Source organism: Paralichthys olivaceus, chromosome 1 (assembly GCF_024713975.1).
Source record: "Paralichthys olivaceus isolate ysfri-2021 chromosome 1, ASM2471397v2, whole genome shotgun sequence".
NCBI lineage: Eukaryota > Metazoa > Chordata > Actinopteri > Pleuronectiformes > Paralichthyidae > Paralichthys > Paralichthys olivaceus.
In genome coordinates this window covers 6,111,682-6,127,015 of record NC_091093.1, presented here as the reverse complement: position 1 = coordinate 6,127,015, position 15,334 = coordinate 6,111,682, and the positions used below count along the sequence as shown (strand labels likewise).

Genomic DNA, 15,334 nt, shown 5'->3' with positions numbered 1-15,334 from the left:
CATTCAGCACAACAAGCCAGTCATGGTTTACATCTACACTACTGTACTAGCAATGGCAGGATCATCGGAGGAACCTGGTAACCAGCAAGAGCTCATCCTGATTTCTGAAACCTGGATATCACCAGGAGTTCTCTGATAGAAACCAGAATACTGCAGCGTCTGAACACTTGATGAGACAAACCTGCAGTGACACGATCACAGACATGGATCCCGTTCTGATCATGTATACAGTCTTTGAATTTCCTCCACCTAAACTGAGCAGTCTGCCTTTGAGATTTTTACAGAATCAAAGATATTGGAACAGAGGAGCCACTCATGGTCCCGTGTCCTGTGTTGTTTCTATCCAGATGTTGTGCTGTTGTCCTTATTCCAGGACCTCATAGAGCAGAGGGCCTGGTTCACTTAAATCAGTGAAGTGAAAGAAAAGAAATGAGGTAAAACTGAGGAGCCCTGTTCAGGAGATGTGTTCAATTAAAACAAATAACAACAAAATTAGACTCTAGAACGTCCCAGACCTTTCATGTTACCTCTACATTCATACTGCATGTCTGCTGTTTGATTCTGTTTCAACTGGACTTCACAAGGCTCCTCCCCCTTCATCTTTCTGTTCTTGTATATAATACATATGTCCATAAAACTATCTATAGATATGAATAAATTTTTTAAATGATTTGTTCTTAATTGATTGAAAAAGCTCTGTTAGTGCAAGAGGATTAGCAAAGTTATACTTGAGTAAAAATTATTTTCTAGAAAGAAAATATACACACACTACCATTACATCCATACACGTCAGCATAGCGCGTCACATGTTTGTCAAAAGCTCCAAAGTGGAAGACTGTCAGCTGGAACACATGTATCAGACTAAAAGTCTGTCATGTAGTTTGGTTTTTGGATCAAAGCATGAGCAAGTGTACCTGCTGCCAGGGAGAAGGGTACCAGCCCAACACCACAGTGTTGGAGGTTGTTCTGCCAGGGACGACCCGCGGGAGCTCTGGGCATGGACCTCGGTTGCAGCCCTGCTGGAGATCCACCAAAGGTTTGGCCATATTCCTGCACCTGCGTATGGGGAACTCCACATACCTGCGCAGGAGAGAGCAGGGTGCTTGTTCAACATGACTTTGCCGACAGAGCAACCAATTTTGAAGACACTGAAATTCTGACTCGGGATATACTACACAGGTGACGCAGTGGGGTCTTGAGCTTGTGCACAGATCTGTTAAAGTGTGAGGGATGTCTCGGTGTGCAGTTGAAGGAACATACCCTCCCTGTGAGTCTCTCTCCCCGCAGCGAAGCTCTCTCTTCTGGATGCCTGAGCCACACGACCTGGAGCACTGAAACACAGCACAGGCAGGGGGGGACAGTTTTAGAAAATGAACTCTCTAAGTGTGTGTGTGTGTGTGTGTGTGTGTGTGTGTGTGTGTGTGTGTGTGTGTGTGTGTGATGCAGAGGGGTGCTTATAGCAGCAGACACCACAAGGTCACTGTAGAAAAAGAGCCAAAACAATAAGTGCAGTATTTTCTCAATAATACAGTGTGTATGTACGTGTGTGTGTGTAAGTCGTCGTGTCTGGCGTCTTTCCCGCATCATGAATACTGAGACTAACTGTGTGTAGAGAAAACAAACAAAACTGTGACTTGTTTTTAAAACATAGTTTGAGTATGTCACTAAACTTGAAATGTCTAATACTAACAAAAAACTGTTTTGTTGAAAGATGTAAATGATCTAGTTAAAATAAGTTTAACTTTTAATGTCACTGAATAACCGACCAATTATGTATATAATATATATATACATTATATTCCAGTGACATCAATATCCTGTCATATATAACAATTATATATAATTTTTATAATTACAAAAATTGATTTGAATTGTGCAGCATGAAACATCCACTTTTAATTAGCATTATTCCACAAATTATTACATGAAAAATATACTACTCTTTATTTACCATTCATTTTCAGTTATCCCTTTTCCCTTGACCGACCTCCTCTACTTCCCAGACAGTTTTTATGTCATGTCTTCCTCTCCATGCAACAATAAGTGCATCACTTTTTACTTTCAACACACATCAAGTGCTTTAGTGCGGAGCTTGCCTTGAAATTATTCAACTGGAAACAAGACATTTCACTTCTGATGCTCCTTCTCCCTGAGCTCCATGTCTCTTTGTTCCTTACCTCTCCCCAGGGAGTGGGTATCCACTGCAGCCTTTCGTTTTTGGGGCAACGCCGCAGGACGCAGGTCTCTTGGGCTTTGGGTCTGTGGTGCTGTCTGCACATGCTGTCGGGCACCACCACTGCTTTGGCCCCGGGGTCGGTGCTGCTGCAAAACACACTGCGCTTCCTCAGTCCACGGCCACAGGTCTTGGAGCACTGTGAGTGGATGAAGAGGAAGTAAAAGAAGTCAGCGTGGAGTAGAGGTCAGAGGCAAAGATGATTGCATCATCAGGAGTTTAGTGATTCAATAAGCAAACGTTTAATGATCATCAATTACACACACACACACACTAACTCAGCCTGATACTTATGATTGTTTTAACCTTCAGCTCTCAACACATTTAAGCAGCAGGCCATATTAACAGAGGTTAAATCCTTGGCACTGTCAATGCTTTTCCAATTCACCACATGGTGGACAAGCAAACAGAAGGTCAGTGGTTTGACGACAGTCCATTATGGTCTAACATCAGATACAATAAACCAATAACTGGGAGATGAATGTGACCCTGGCCCATCACAGTCTCCAACGACAGGACACATCACTGCTGTAAACTCCACGTGAACCGTTCAGAGATGGACGGCAGAGTCACACTCCGCTGGGACTGACGACCACTGCCAACACTGCAGTTTATGCAACAACATTACAATAATTTATTAGACATAAGACACATACACATCTGTGCATACCCATTTAGATACACAAATCCCCTATTGTCCTTTTGTCATTGAAAGGTCCGATTGACCTTTTTCACGTGGACTGGCCTCATCTCTGAGTGACCGCCCACTGAACTCGGACTGGCGGAACAACCCGAGCATCCTAACAAATGATGGCCGCACTGTGCAGGTCACACCAGCTAATCAAACTTTGACAAACTATCTAATCTGCTGCCAAGCTGTTAATATGGTATACAGGATGTAGGGAAAGGTCAGAAACTATAAGACCTACTAAATTAACAATAAACATGACACTAAAAAGTATTATGCTTCATGTTTTCTGCAAATGAACATTTGACAAATCAGGAGTTGAATGCAAATCAGACCATGATCACTTTTGTAGGGCTGTATATAATTCTGATTAAACTGCACCAATTAAAATGCTGGAACTTTAAAATAGAAATTAAAGGGAGAAGAAAAGAGATGTGATTGGAATGAAATAGAAGACAAAGAGCAACCAACAGAAGGCACAAAGAACGTTTAATATTTCAGACAGTCGTTGAAGGCAAGTCATTATTTTCTGTGTCCAACAGAGGGCAGCAGAGCGTTTATTTTAGCTTGAGTGAATTGCATTGCATGCAAAAGAAACCCACTGTGTGTGTGTGTGTGTGTGTGTGTGTGTGTGTGTGTGTGTGTGTGTTGACAGGCTGATTGAAACCTGTTTTCTAATGTTTTTCCTACATTTCTGAGTCATTATATTTTTATTCATGACTATTACTAACAACAGGTCAATCACATTGCTTCCATGCATTATTAAATTTTTGATATTGTATGCAGCTGAATTGAATTGACTGACTGTAGCTTTACAGTATTTGCTGTTCAGGGTCTGCACATTTACATTTTATACCTCCTGTGGATTTACACCATGTTCTCACACACTCGTCTAAACTCTGCCAGCCTGCAGCCAGATTTATCTTTGAAAGTTAAGGCTGAAAGTTGGAAGAATATACAAAGACTTTGAGTCTGCAGCCTCAGTGTTATACAGGCACCATATATATATATATCAGCCTGATAACATGCTCTGAATAACAATGTCATAATGCTAGTGTAGATGTTTAGGTCGTTTTTACCATGTTCAGGTTTTCAAGATCTTCTGCAAACCCACCTGTGACCAAGATCCCGTGCTCCACTCAGGCGGACAGGCCTGGGTGTGGCAGGGCTGGACTTGGGCCGGAGAAATGACGGGGCAGAGGGAGTGAGCCACCACCTCCTCCCTCTGGTAAGTGACCTTTCTCAGGCAGCGCAGGGTCCTCGTCTGCTGGCCTCCTCCGCACGAGCGACTGCAGGAGCCCCAGTCGCCTGTGGCCCAGCTGTGCAGAGACAAAGCGAGAGAGAGAGAGATGTTGAGTGAGGAGACTAAAAGAAACATGGGAGGTGTGAGCGGTTGAATAAAATGCTGAATTGTACATGTTGTGTTTGTTATTCATGCAACATGTGGAGCTTTGTCATCGGGAAAACCAGCCTCATGATGGAGCTCCTAATCAGACGAGCCAACCACAGGTCCCAACTCTGATCTGCTGCACTTATTTTAGGTCCAAACACACTCACATGCACAAAACACAATTTCACGCTAAATTTCCAGTGAGTGCTATCAAACCAAAGACTTAAGAATACCCCTTTATTATTATTAAAAAGCTCCAAACGGTGAGCGCTTTAGGCTTTGCTCTTTCTGCTTACTTAAAACCTGGACCTGCTGCTTTTAAAATACGCACAATATTTTTACATATTGATCTTTGTCACTGGTCAAAGTGGTATTTAATGACATACAAAGGAAATACACACACTGAAATATATATACCCATATCCATCCATCTCTCTCAGTACTATTCGTATCTGAAACTAAACATGGAAAACCATATTGTATAAACAGCTCATCATTACAGTGGTCCCAGGGCTACAGAGCCAACCGCAATATACAACATGAAATAAGGCCACAGACAGATGTGGTCAACAATCCTTCAGTTCTCTCTTCTGTCGATTTCATTCCTCTTTTTTCAGTTTTTCACCTGTTCATGCTTTTTTGTTTCTCATGTCTATTCTTTTAGTTCAGTGCACTATTACCTCTCCTCTCCTTATGTTTCTCTGAAATCCTGCTTTGCCACTGATGAAAGCCTACTGCTCTCAAAAATAGCTTCTGTCTTGGCATCGGCTCTGAACAGGGGAGATTACAGCAAATGAGTGGTCTGACAACCACAGGCTTAGAAGAGGGACGTGGAGAGATGGGCAGATGGCTCAGTCCAATTCCGAGACGACATGCCACCACAAAGACCATTCCTCCACGCCTGCCCGACCTGCTCCAGGGGAAGAAAAATGCTTTCATTCTCTTTCAAATGCCGCAGTCAAAACTGCAATTTGGGAAGAGGGAAAGATGTGAACCATTGGGACCTGAAAGCATCGGTTTTGGATTTTTGGCTTGGGGACTGTTTGCTTTTTTTGCCTAGGCTTATAAATAACAATATATCATTAAGTGAAAGTGGCTGAAGTGCCACTCTGCTCCGCTGCAAACCACCACTGACCCAGCTGTAATTTGTATCTCTGAAATGTTTCAATAACTGACATATTTTGAGGAGGAGAGGCTCTGGAAAGCTCTGCCATGCATTTTTTAGTAATTGTATGTCTGCACACTGGTTTCCACCAATAAATAAACATCTATTCTTAAACTAATATTCAGTTTGATTGGAGGTTTTTCTTGAGTAATTTTACCCAACCAATAATGAACACCTCTAATTAACAGGTTACCCTACCCTTATTCACTCGAAAACTTCAAAACCCGTTTTCAAATTTGTTCAGTTTGTAGAACTTTACCATCTGTTCTCATTTTACTTGCATATGCAGTCCTGCTATCTCTTCTTTTCTAATAAAGTCATTTAGTTATATTCCTTCCTTCATAACATTGTTGGTATTCCATGATGTTGGTACAGCTCGTTGAACATTTCTACATATGTACTGTAGGGGTTACCTCCACCAGCTTCTCCAGCCATCACTAATGTTATTAGTCACCTTTTCTTACTGGGACAATTCAACACATCTGCTCTGAAAAAGGCCTGTCAATTGTTCCAATGTAAGCCTGGGCCGGTATTTATTAAGGGGCTGCAGGTGAAATGTTAGATTTTAGCGACAGATACTTAAGATCTTTTTTACATACATGAGAGGCCTTTAGGGGCTCTGCCCAGTTGGTTAAGAGCACGTTTCAGGAGGTTGCAGAACAGAAGCAGAGGTGAGCAGACACCGTCTGAGACATGATACTCAGCAATATGTCATCCAAATATGTGTAATTCAGAATTGTGTAGTTTAAGTGTTGAAGCTATTCACAATACGATTAGCTCTCTTTTAAAAAAATACTGAATGAGTTCGACTTTGGGCCAACAGTGAAAAATATGATTTGATTTGCGAACTTTATCTCCTGCTGTGCTGTTGCCAATGTGGTACTCAAGCATTGCTCTGACTCCATCTACCAGCAGCAGAATCATTTTCCTTCTCTTTGCTCCCCACTAAGAAAATGGATTATGTTTTGTTATTTCATCCCTATTAATACATTTATTTTGAACAAATATAAATTGTTATTTTGGAAATATACATAATTAATGTAAATATAAAATGAATATAACAAAAGTTACATATGTTTTAACAGTTTTTTTTCATATCGTTGCCACATCTTTTTGGTCTCTGATTGGCTCCAGCTCTGAGAATACATGATTCATCATGTGGTCATTCAAGAGCTGCTCTTTAACTTTGCTGTGAGTAGAAGTCACGTCATAAATCTCTCTCATTCTTCACTTTTAGCAAAGAAATATTTGACATGCAAGTTGGCTTTTTAGAGCATTCTTCAGTTTGATTCTCAAATAAATTCAGGCTCTGGTCAGCATCGTCTGCACACATCCTCTTTTTTCCTGCTCATCTTCTCTGGCACAGGTACAATGCGCCTCGCTTTTATGTATCCATCTTTGCTGCGGTGTGTTGACACACAGAGAAATCCCCGACCTGTGGTAAGTGAGTCTACAGATGGCCGCTGCCTAGTGAAAGAGCAAAGTAACTTCAAACAGCAGAGATGGAAGTCCAGAGGAGGAAGATAGAGAGGTTGTAGAAACTGATGATGGGAGCTGGGAAGTGGACAAAGCAAGACAGGACACAAACTTCTATGAGATATGACTTCTTACTGCAAGCTGAGCTGTAAGATTGAACTGACGCCTTAAAATTCTCCTCGCATCCCCATTTTATGCCTAGGAAGTGCTTCAGCACCACTGTCTGTCTCAAGACACCAATACAGGGAGGGGAGGTTTAAAATGTGTCTAAAGCATGAGGGGGTAGATGGGAGTGAAGGGGTGAGGGTGTGGAGGGGGGTTTGACTGCCTCTGCATGGCTAGACTGGCCGGGCCCTGTGGGAATATCGCCGTCTCTGCACAATAAAACATGGATAGGCCTGTCAGCACCCGAGATACACGCCGTGGAGATAAGCAGGCTTTTTCACATTCCGCCGTCACACACACGCACGCACACACACACACACACACACACACAGACACACACACACACACACACACATCCAGCCTCACTGTGGATTTTTCTCTTCTCTGCTGGGCTCTTGAATGCGTGCGTGCCCATACATCCTGGAGGTCTTAATGCAGTCATTAAAGCTTTCAATGCCGCTCATCCGACCTGTCTTCCTGTGCAGAGCCCATAAATTGGCTTGTTCACATAAGCTGCTGAGAAACGGTGTCAGCTACTGAGTAATAAACACTGCTTTATTTTCCTGGATGAACAACCTGATTATTTATCTGGACTATACCACTTCCTTCACTCAGGAAAGGAGGGGGGATTTCAGGACACGCAACCAGGCTGTTTAATACCTTTCGGCGAGATAAGAGAAATGGTATGCCCGAGATTAGGGGCAGGAAATGCCCTCTCGGGTGGTGGGAAACTTGGTGAGAAACAGAGGCTTTATGTTGGAGGCGTAACTGATAGTTGTCTGGCTTGTCCAACACAGGGGAAAGTTTGGTCTGGACTTGTTGCAGCTTGGCTGATAGTGGACGAAAATGACAACTTCATTAACATCAGATATAAACAGCTTGTATTTTTACCTCAAGGTTTGAGTATTTCACCATCATACATTTGAAAAAACCTGTGTGCATATGAACTGTAAATGTGCATGCTGCCATGTATGTGTGTATGTGTGTGTACACTCTGACTGAACCCCACACAGTTCCCTGCCTGTTCTCTGGAGCAGCGCTGTAAATCAAGCTAGCTCCAGTTCCCTCAGCCAAAGGCCTACATAGGAGAGGGGCCATTTATTCAGTGTCGTCGCAACTTGTGACTCTGTTACACTTCAGCCTGGTTTCCTCCTTCGCTTTCTGCACTGGCCCAAATGCTCAAGTCTCCTTTAAAAATGCAATTAAGTACAATGTCTAGACAACTGATGTAAAAACACAGTTTGCTACAAAGACAGTCATGCAGCGTTGGGCTGAAAATATATGAGAGGGATGATATTCACAGAAAGCAACAATCACGCTGGGTTGGCTTTGATGTCTCCCTCGTTTCCTTCAGCTTTGTCATTCTTTGTTTTTCTCTCTCACTCACTTATTCTCAAGTGTTCACTTGAGTGAAAAATCCACTGCAGACTTGGAAAACTTCATTGTGTATTTATTTCATGACAAAAACAGTCAACCAATTTGTCGGACTTTAAGTCTGGGGATTCCACTGAAATAAGATGTTTCTGACAGGCACGGCCGTCAATGTCATGGGTACACAGGGTAACTTTTCCCTGGCCCTGGGTCCAGAGAGGGCCTCAATCTACTGGAAAATAAATTCGTTAAAAATGTATAAAGCATTTGTGAGGCACATAAAAGTTAATTTTTATCTTCCCCAATTGTCCTTGACATAGTGGTCGATACAATTTCACTTTCCCTCCCAATAATGTGAAAAATGATTTGGCGTGTCATGCGAATGTCAAAAATGTGAGGCACAGTAATGGGCGTGGGCCTTTAGAGATCATCTTGGCTCGGACATGAGACACAGATTTTAGAACTAGAGGTGGAAAGTTCATTTTCGAAAGCAGAACCCCACCCACCTAAGAAATGTTTGACCATAACCCCCAACCAAAAAAGAAGTACATTTTTAGCTGATACATTATGAGCATGCTAACATGCTCACTTTGACAATGACAGACGTCCATATTAAGATGGACGACACATCTCCACTTCCTCCTACTAACCAGAAATGAACATTGACAATAGTGATCCAGGGATTAAGCTGCAATATCGAGGTCTCACTGATACACGCACTCTCCCTATCATTTGTTAGTCTCAGCTGTCAATCATGATGTTTCACTCCATTTTCATTGCATCAAACAACAAATCAAAACTAAACATATTTTTCAAAGTTTTGCTGCTTTGCTTCCTACAGCCTTGTCTAATAACAGTCTATAACAAGACTAAAATATGTATTATATCGAAATGATACAATAATCAACCTCAAACTTCCAACACACACATCCCCAACATGTGCATAATCACAGAATGTAAACTTCTAATGTCATTTAAATGTCATTCTAATGAAATGCTACTGATGATAATGACAACAGTGAGCCTTGTTTTGTGACCTCTGCTTAATCTAGAGCTGAGAGCACAAGGTTGAAACCCATTTGAAAAAAGTAAAAGATGTTTTAAACATATGTCCTTTACTAAAATGACAAAGAATTAAATGATTTTTTGAATATTCTTAGCTGTTAGGTCTGTGTCCCTTGACTGGTCAAGACTTGATACCTGATAGGTTTTTTTGTTAATGAAATTATCAATTAAAAAATAAACCTTCCATCACTGCAGTGTGATAAACATGGGATTAAGTCTGAGACGGACATACAGCTGGAGAAAACACTGCAATGCAATAAGTAGAGACTGTGTTTTTACTTGTTTTCTCAAAGAGGAAAATGGAAATAAAGATGAGAAATTAGAGGGTGAGCAAAGAAGAGAGGAACAAGTAGAACACAGGCTGAGCTGAGTGGTGGCTAGCCACAGCAAATGGACCACAGGCACTGCTAAACCACTGTGTGTGTGTGTGTGTGTGTGTGTGTGTGCCTGTGTTTGCACGTGTGCATGTCTATAATATAAACAGTACCTGAAATTTTGGCAACATAATCATACACGCCACCTATGCCCTGACCCACACACACACACACACACACACACAGTGGTTTAGCACTTACTATGCAGGGCAGGGCTGTGTGTTGCAGAGGTGGGAGCCCAGTGTTGGTCTGGAGAGCGGATTACACATGGTGGAGTTGACCTGAACTTTCTGGTCCTGCAGACAGATCGCCTTAGTGGAGATACGACCTGATGGAAGAGAGAGAGAGAGAGAGCTGATTTAGTTCTTCCAGTATTTTAATATTTCAGTTTTATTTTGAAAATGTCATCAATCAAAATCTCTGTGTTCAGTCCATTTGTCTGCTGAATGTTGCTGTCGTGAAACAATCTTGGGTTGATGCACAGTGACTTATGAGAACACAAACATAACAACAACATTTAACATGTAATGTGTGCAACATGTAATGTCCTGGACTTTGTTTGTCTCTGTTCTTCAATATGATAGAAAGGCTCGGAAATGTCCAAATCTTTACTGATACTATAGAATAAATAAGACTGCTTTTTTCAGACACCAATATGTTTTTATCAATACAGCCAGGCTAAAATATCTAAGAGTGCATACTGCCCATACTAAAGGCTAGTGCTGGATAATACATGGTATGAGGCGAGGAAACATGAATACATCAAACATCAATTTGGTCAAATTTTCATTCTAAGCAGGGAAAATGGATTCTGGATTCCAGCTATGAATTAAGAATGGTCTCACTAAAGTATATCTTTATAAAGAAGAGGTTCAAATGACTCTTGAGGTCCTCTCTCTCTGTACATATATAACATCCCAAAATTAAAATGTCTTTAAATATCTTCAAAGGAGGAGTTTCATTTATTATTTGCATAACTAGTCACTGCTAATTCCTGCAATTAAACCTGTGGAAGTAATGATTCGCAAGGTTTGCAATGCTAAGGGGATGATTTCATATATATATATATAGTGCCATTGGCTTAGATGAGATTAGGTTATCCTCAGTATCTCTACTGGAAGCATGGAGGGCATATTTAAAAGAGGACGAGGAAGATGTTAAATAAGAAGGAACACAGCCTGTGAGGAGGCTCACACACAAACAGCCAGCACTAATTTCAAACTGCTTCACTATAATTGGTTGATGTGGATTTGGAGTATGTAATATGTTAAACTGAATTAATGTTACTAATATTTCTGACAAATGTTTTCAATGTAATGAGCCCCAAGGAACTTAAACGCATTTATAATGGGCTGAGACAAAATGAAGACATTCATTTGTTCCACCAAACTCCCAGATGATATTGCAACACCTAAGAAAGAATGTTTTGATTTTGGTAAATAACAGGCACAACAAACGAAAGCTTTTAACTGGAACAAAACATAACTATATGTCAATAGAGAAACTAACATGAAAAACAAATGTGATGTTAACAAGCGAGTCTGGAAAACATTTAATAATTTAATAAATTGTGCAGGGAGATCTTCACCAGGAGGACAACTCAGGACAAACTCACTTAAAGAACCAAAGTGGTGGTAAAGCCCAGAGGGGGTGGAGGCAGCATTTGGAAATTTGTTGCAATGATGTAAGTTTTTGATTATGTTTATCTTCAATTTGTTAGAGGTACCATTGATTAAGATAGTCATATGTTTTATGTTAAACTCTGGCTCTAAATGTAACAGAGATTTAAAGAGAGAATGAGTGTGTGAGTGTGTAAACTTGCAACATGATGATGCTGACGTCTATATAATGAAAACTCAATGAAGACATTGTTTAAAAAGAACACACACACACACGCACACGCACAGACACACACGCACACGCACACACACACACACACACACACAGGGGGTTGCTGAGAGCCTTTAGGGATGAACAGAGTCTGAAGTTCTCAGGTGACAAAGGTGCTTTTCATTAGCCTCAACACACACTTCCTGAACACACAGTAGCAGAGGGACATGTACACAAAACAACACACACACAAGACATACACACACAAACATACAGATTGAATCACATCCACTCACATGAAAGTGCATCTGTCTTATATTGTATCTGACCACTTACTGTTACCGTTATACTGCCTGGCACATAATGTTGTCACACACACAGTTTACTACTGTGGCAGATCAATTAAACAATTTTGAAACAATGGGTCCTACATTTCGGACAGAGACAGATTAAAAGACTTTGAATTGAACCTGATGAAATGTTTGGGTGTAGTGATGTACATTCTAAGACCGTCTATCTAGGAAGATAGATACACGTGCACTGTTGATATTCCAATGTAAACCTGTTTCAAGAGAAGATGTGTTGTGATGGCAAATCTGAATACATTTACTATTTTAACTCTTATGAGCAACACTGACTGAGTAACCAATATTACTACCTACAGTAGTAAACTTGTTAAGACTTCAACCGACACAATTTTTAGATGCCGATTAATGTCAGAGGTTTATCGTGATGCTTTTGTGATCAAATGTAGTTTGGAGCCTAGCCCTACTAGTCAGAGGTTTACTAATCAGGTCAGTCATGTAGTATGAACTCAACTACTGCAAGACTACTGATCACACGACAGCAAATGATGTAGTGTAAACTGCACTGTGATCAGACGACTTCTACAGATGTGTGGTCTGATATTGGAATTAGCCAAGTTGCTTAAATTGGAAGAGATAAACAAACCATCTGCGTTCTTTACACTTTTGTTCTTTGGTTTCTGTTTTTTAAAATAACTCTTGCTATGCCTTGCTACGTTTGCTTGGCTATGATTGGACAATCACAGCTCAAGGGAGGGGTTTAGAAAAGGTTCACTTGATAAACACAAAACATGGAGACAAACTTGCATTGGCCGACATTCAAACACAGTCTCACCTCCAGCGCACAGAGCAGAGCAGTCTGAGCGCACCACACCCCAGCTGTAGTCAGGTTTCTTCTCCGTGCGAGGCAGAGTGTACTCCCACACCACACCTGGGTTCTTCCCCTGCAGGAGGATCTGTCAGGCAAGGACACAGTCAGTCAGAAAGGAGTCATGTGTGAAAACAGTTTGTCTTTTAAGCTTCATTTATACAGAGAAAGCATCACACGATTAAATGTTCACTGAGATTCCAGTCATCTCTTTTTTTCCTGGTTGCCCCAGCAAGTCAAATGAGTCAAATATTCCTCCCCCAAAATCACCAGAAGGGAGACGCAAGAGAATTGCATGTTCAAACATCAATCAATAAATAGATTCTCTAGGACTTATCAATGGTCAACAATTACACTAAGCAAGGCTTTTGCTCGAGAAAAATTAACTGGTGGTTGTTTTTGACCTTATTTGCTCTTATTGTCCCAGATATCTGCAACGAATATCAGCGCTGATAAATCTGCATGTGTTTGACAATTTACTGTAACTAGAATTGTCATCATTTACAGGAAACAATGAAACATCCCTTGCACAATACTCTTGAGGGCAGTCTGTTCAGCTCTAGTCGTACGTATTCCTAATTCTGGATAGTAAAAACTATGCCACACTGTCATACCATCTTTTCGATGTCTACCCTCTCAGAGCCAGTCTGTCATTGGATGGACCCCATGAATCTATACAGCAGGTCCACAATGTATCAACAAAAAGGTACAAGGCAGAAAAGAGTAAAAAAGAGCAGAAGAAAGGTAAGACCATTCACAGTGCGGCGACCTAATTCAACCTTTAGGCTCCCACTGAGCCATTGGAGCTACTACCTACGAACCAGAAACATTAAGGAGCGCTTTGTTCCCTCTCTCGTCCAAACTGGCTGACTAGACTGGCTCCTTGACACCACATCCTTTGTACTGGCTGGTGATTCTGAGTAACCTTTTCAGTGCAGGAGATTTATTTGGATATCCACGTGGAGTAGAGACAAACGGATGAATGACAGCAGACATGCCCATTACAGGAGAAGCATCAGGCTTTCATTACAACAACCGTGCGAGGATTTGGCCAGGAATTCTGTTCAAGGCACAGGTTTTTAAACCTGGGGTCGTCTTCAGTAGCTGTCTCTTTACATCCTACCTTAGTTTAATTCAGGTTGGGTGGTTATAAATCCTCAATCCATTAGGTAAATTATATAAAGTCTGACTGTCAAAGGTCATTCCAACACCTGAAACGCATACCAGTCTATCAGCATCTGAATTAATGAGCTTTGACAAGTGTATTTTCTTTGGGCTCTATCCTTCAGTACGAAGGATTCTGCCATTACCCATCTGTCTTTGGGAAGCCAAGCAACCTCTGGGTTCAATCCACATACAACAAGCCTGGGGTACCTCTACTGACTGGACCAATCACCTTGCACTGCTTGTTAACTGTTTCATGTGTATGGACAGTCGAGGTGAAGTGAGAGATGCTTAGCAGGAGAGCGTAAAACAGAGGCTTCAAACTGTGAGGCATGACTCCCATGAGTGAGAAAAATGAGGGAGGAAGTTTGAGCTAAAGAGGGACAGGTGCATGTCAGTGCTGAAAAACACAATCAAAATTTGCCTGAGAAATATTATGTTTTTATGTCTTCCTCAGTATTTATGTGATTCAGGGACAGTGGTGTGTCCCTCCATTGGTACATTGTTATCAAGAACTGCAAACAGCTATTTTTGCATAATTTAAAATAAAATATACAAACAAAACAAAATTGTTCAGGTTTCATGCCCCCCCCCCCCAGTGTCAGACTCTACTCTCTGCCCACATACCAATTATCTTACCTGCAGGGTTGACATACAAAATCCAGCGAATGCTTGAGGTTACAAAATGTTTATATCAATGTGTGCTAGTCTGCACTCTTCTTAAGTTCTTTTGTTAAGATATTGCTACATTTCTTGTCATGTTACTGCCACCAATTGTGTCAGTGGAACATAATTTTGCCTGTGGTCGTCTATGTGGATGATGCTAACAAAACAAAGACTCAAACATCCATGCTGTCCAGGCCACCAGGCTACCTCTCTCCATCTCAGCCACATTACCAACGTGCTCTTGGCAATAAGCCACAAGTCAAACCATGTTTTTTTGTTCAGTGTCTCAGACAATGTCCCCTTCAAACTGGACAATGTCTTTCAGACAATGACAAAACTGTGGCCTTTATAAAACTGCAGGATCCGGCAAAACTTTAACACCCACACTTCCTCTGCTGCTGCCACCCACCTCAGCCAAACCCAAACCCACTGCCACGAATCAACTGCCACCACTAACCACACCAGGACTTTGTGTTTATCCAAGAAAACCAACTCTTACTCTCCAAGTTCCTTCCCCTTTGCCAAACAACCCAGCACCAGCAGTTTTAAAAACAACACTCAGCTTTTTTTCTTT

The 15,334-nt window shown here is 41.3% G+C and overlaps 1 protein-coding gene across 2 annotated transcripts in view; it reads right to left on the bottom strand.

Moving 5' to 3' along the window:
- Window positions 1–15,334, bottom strand: part of adamts18 (ADAM metallopeptidase with thrombospondin type 1 motif, 18) — a 97,278-nt gene that overhangs the window by 1,811 nt on the left and 80,133 nt on the right. For both annotated transcript variants that reach the window (XM_069535781.1, XM_020080358.2), the window contains 6 exons: window positions 12,898–13,018; window positions 10,129–10,255; window positions 4,036–4,240; window positions 2,178–2,372; window positions 1,261–1,331; window positions 915–1,080 (listed from right to left, as the gene is read on the bottom strand). In XM_069535781.1, coding sequence (XP_069391882.1) covers window positions 915–1,080; window positions 1,261–1,331; window positions 2,178–2,372; window positions 4,036–4,240; window positions 10,129–10,255; window positions 12,898–13,018 — 885 coding nt within the window. The remainder of the gene's footprint in view (window positions 1–914; window positions 1,081–1,260; window positions 1,332–2,177; window positions 2,373–4,035; window positions 4,241–10,128; window positions 10,256–12,897; window positions 13,019–15,334) is intronic.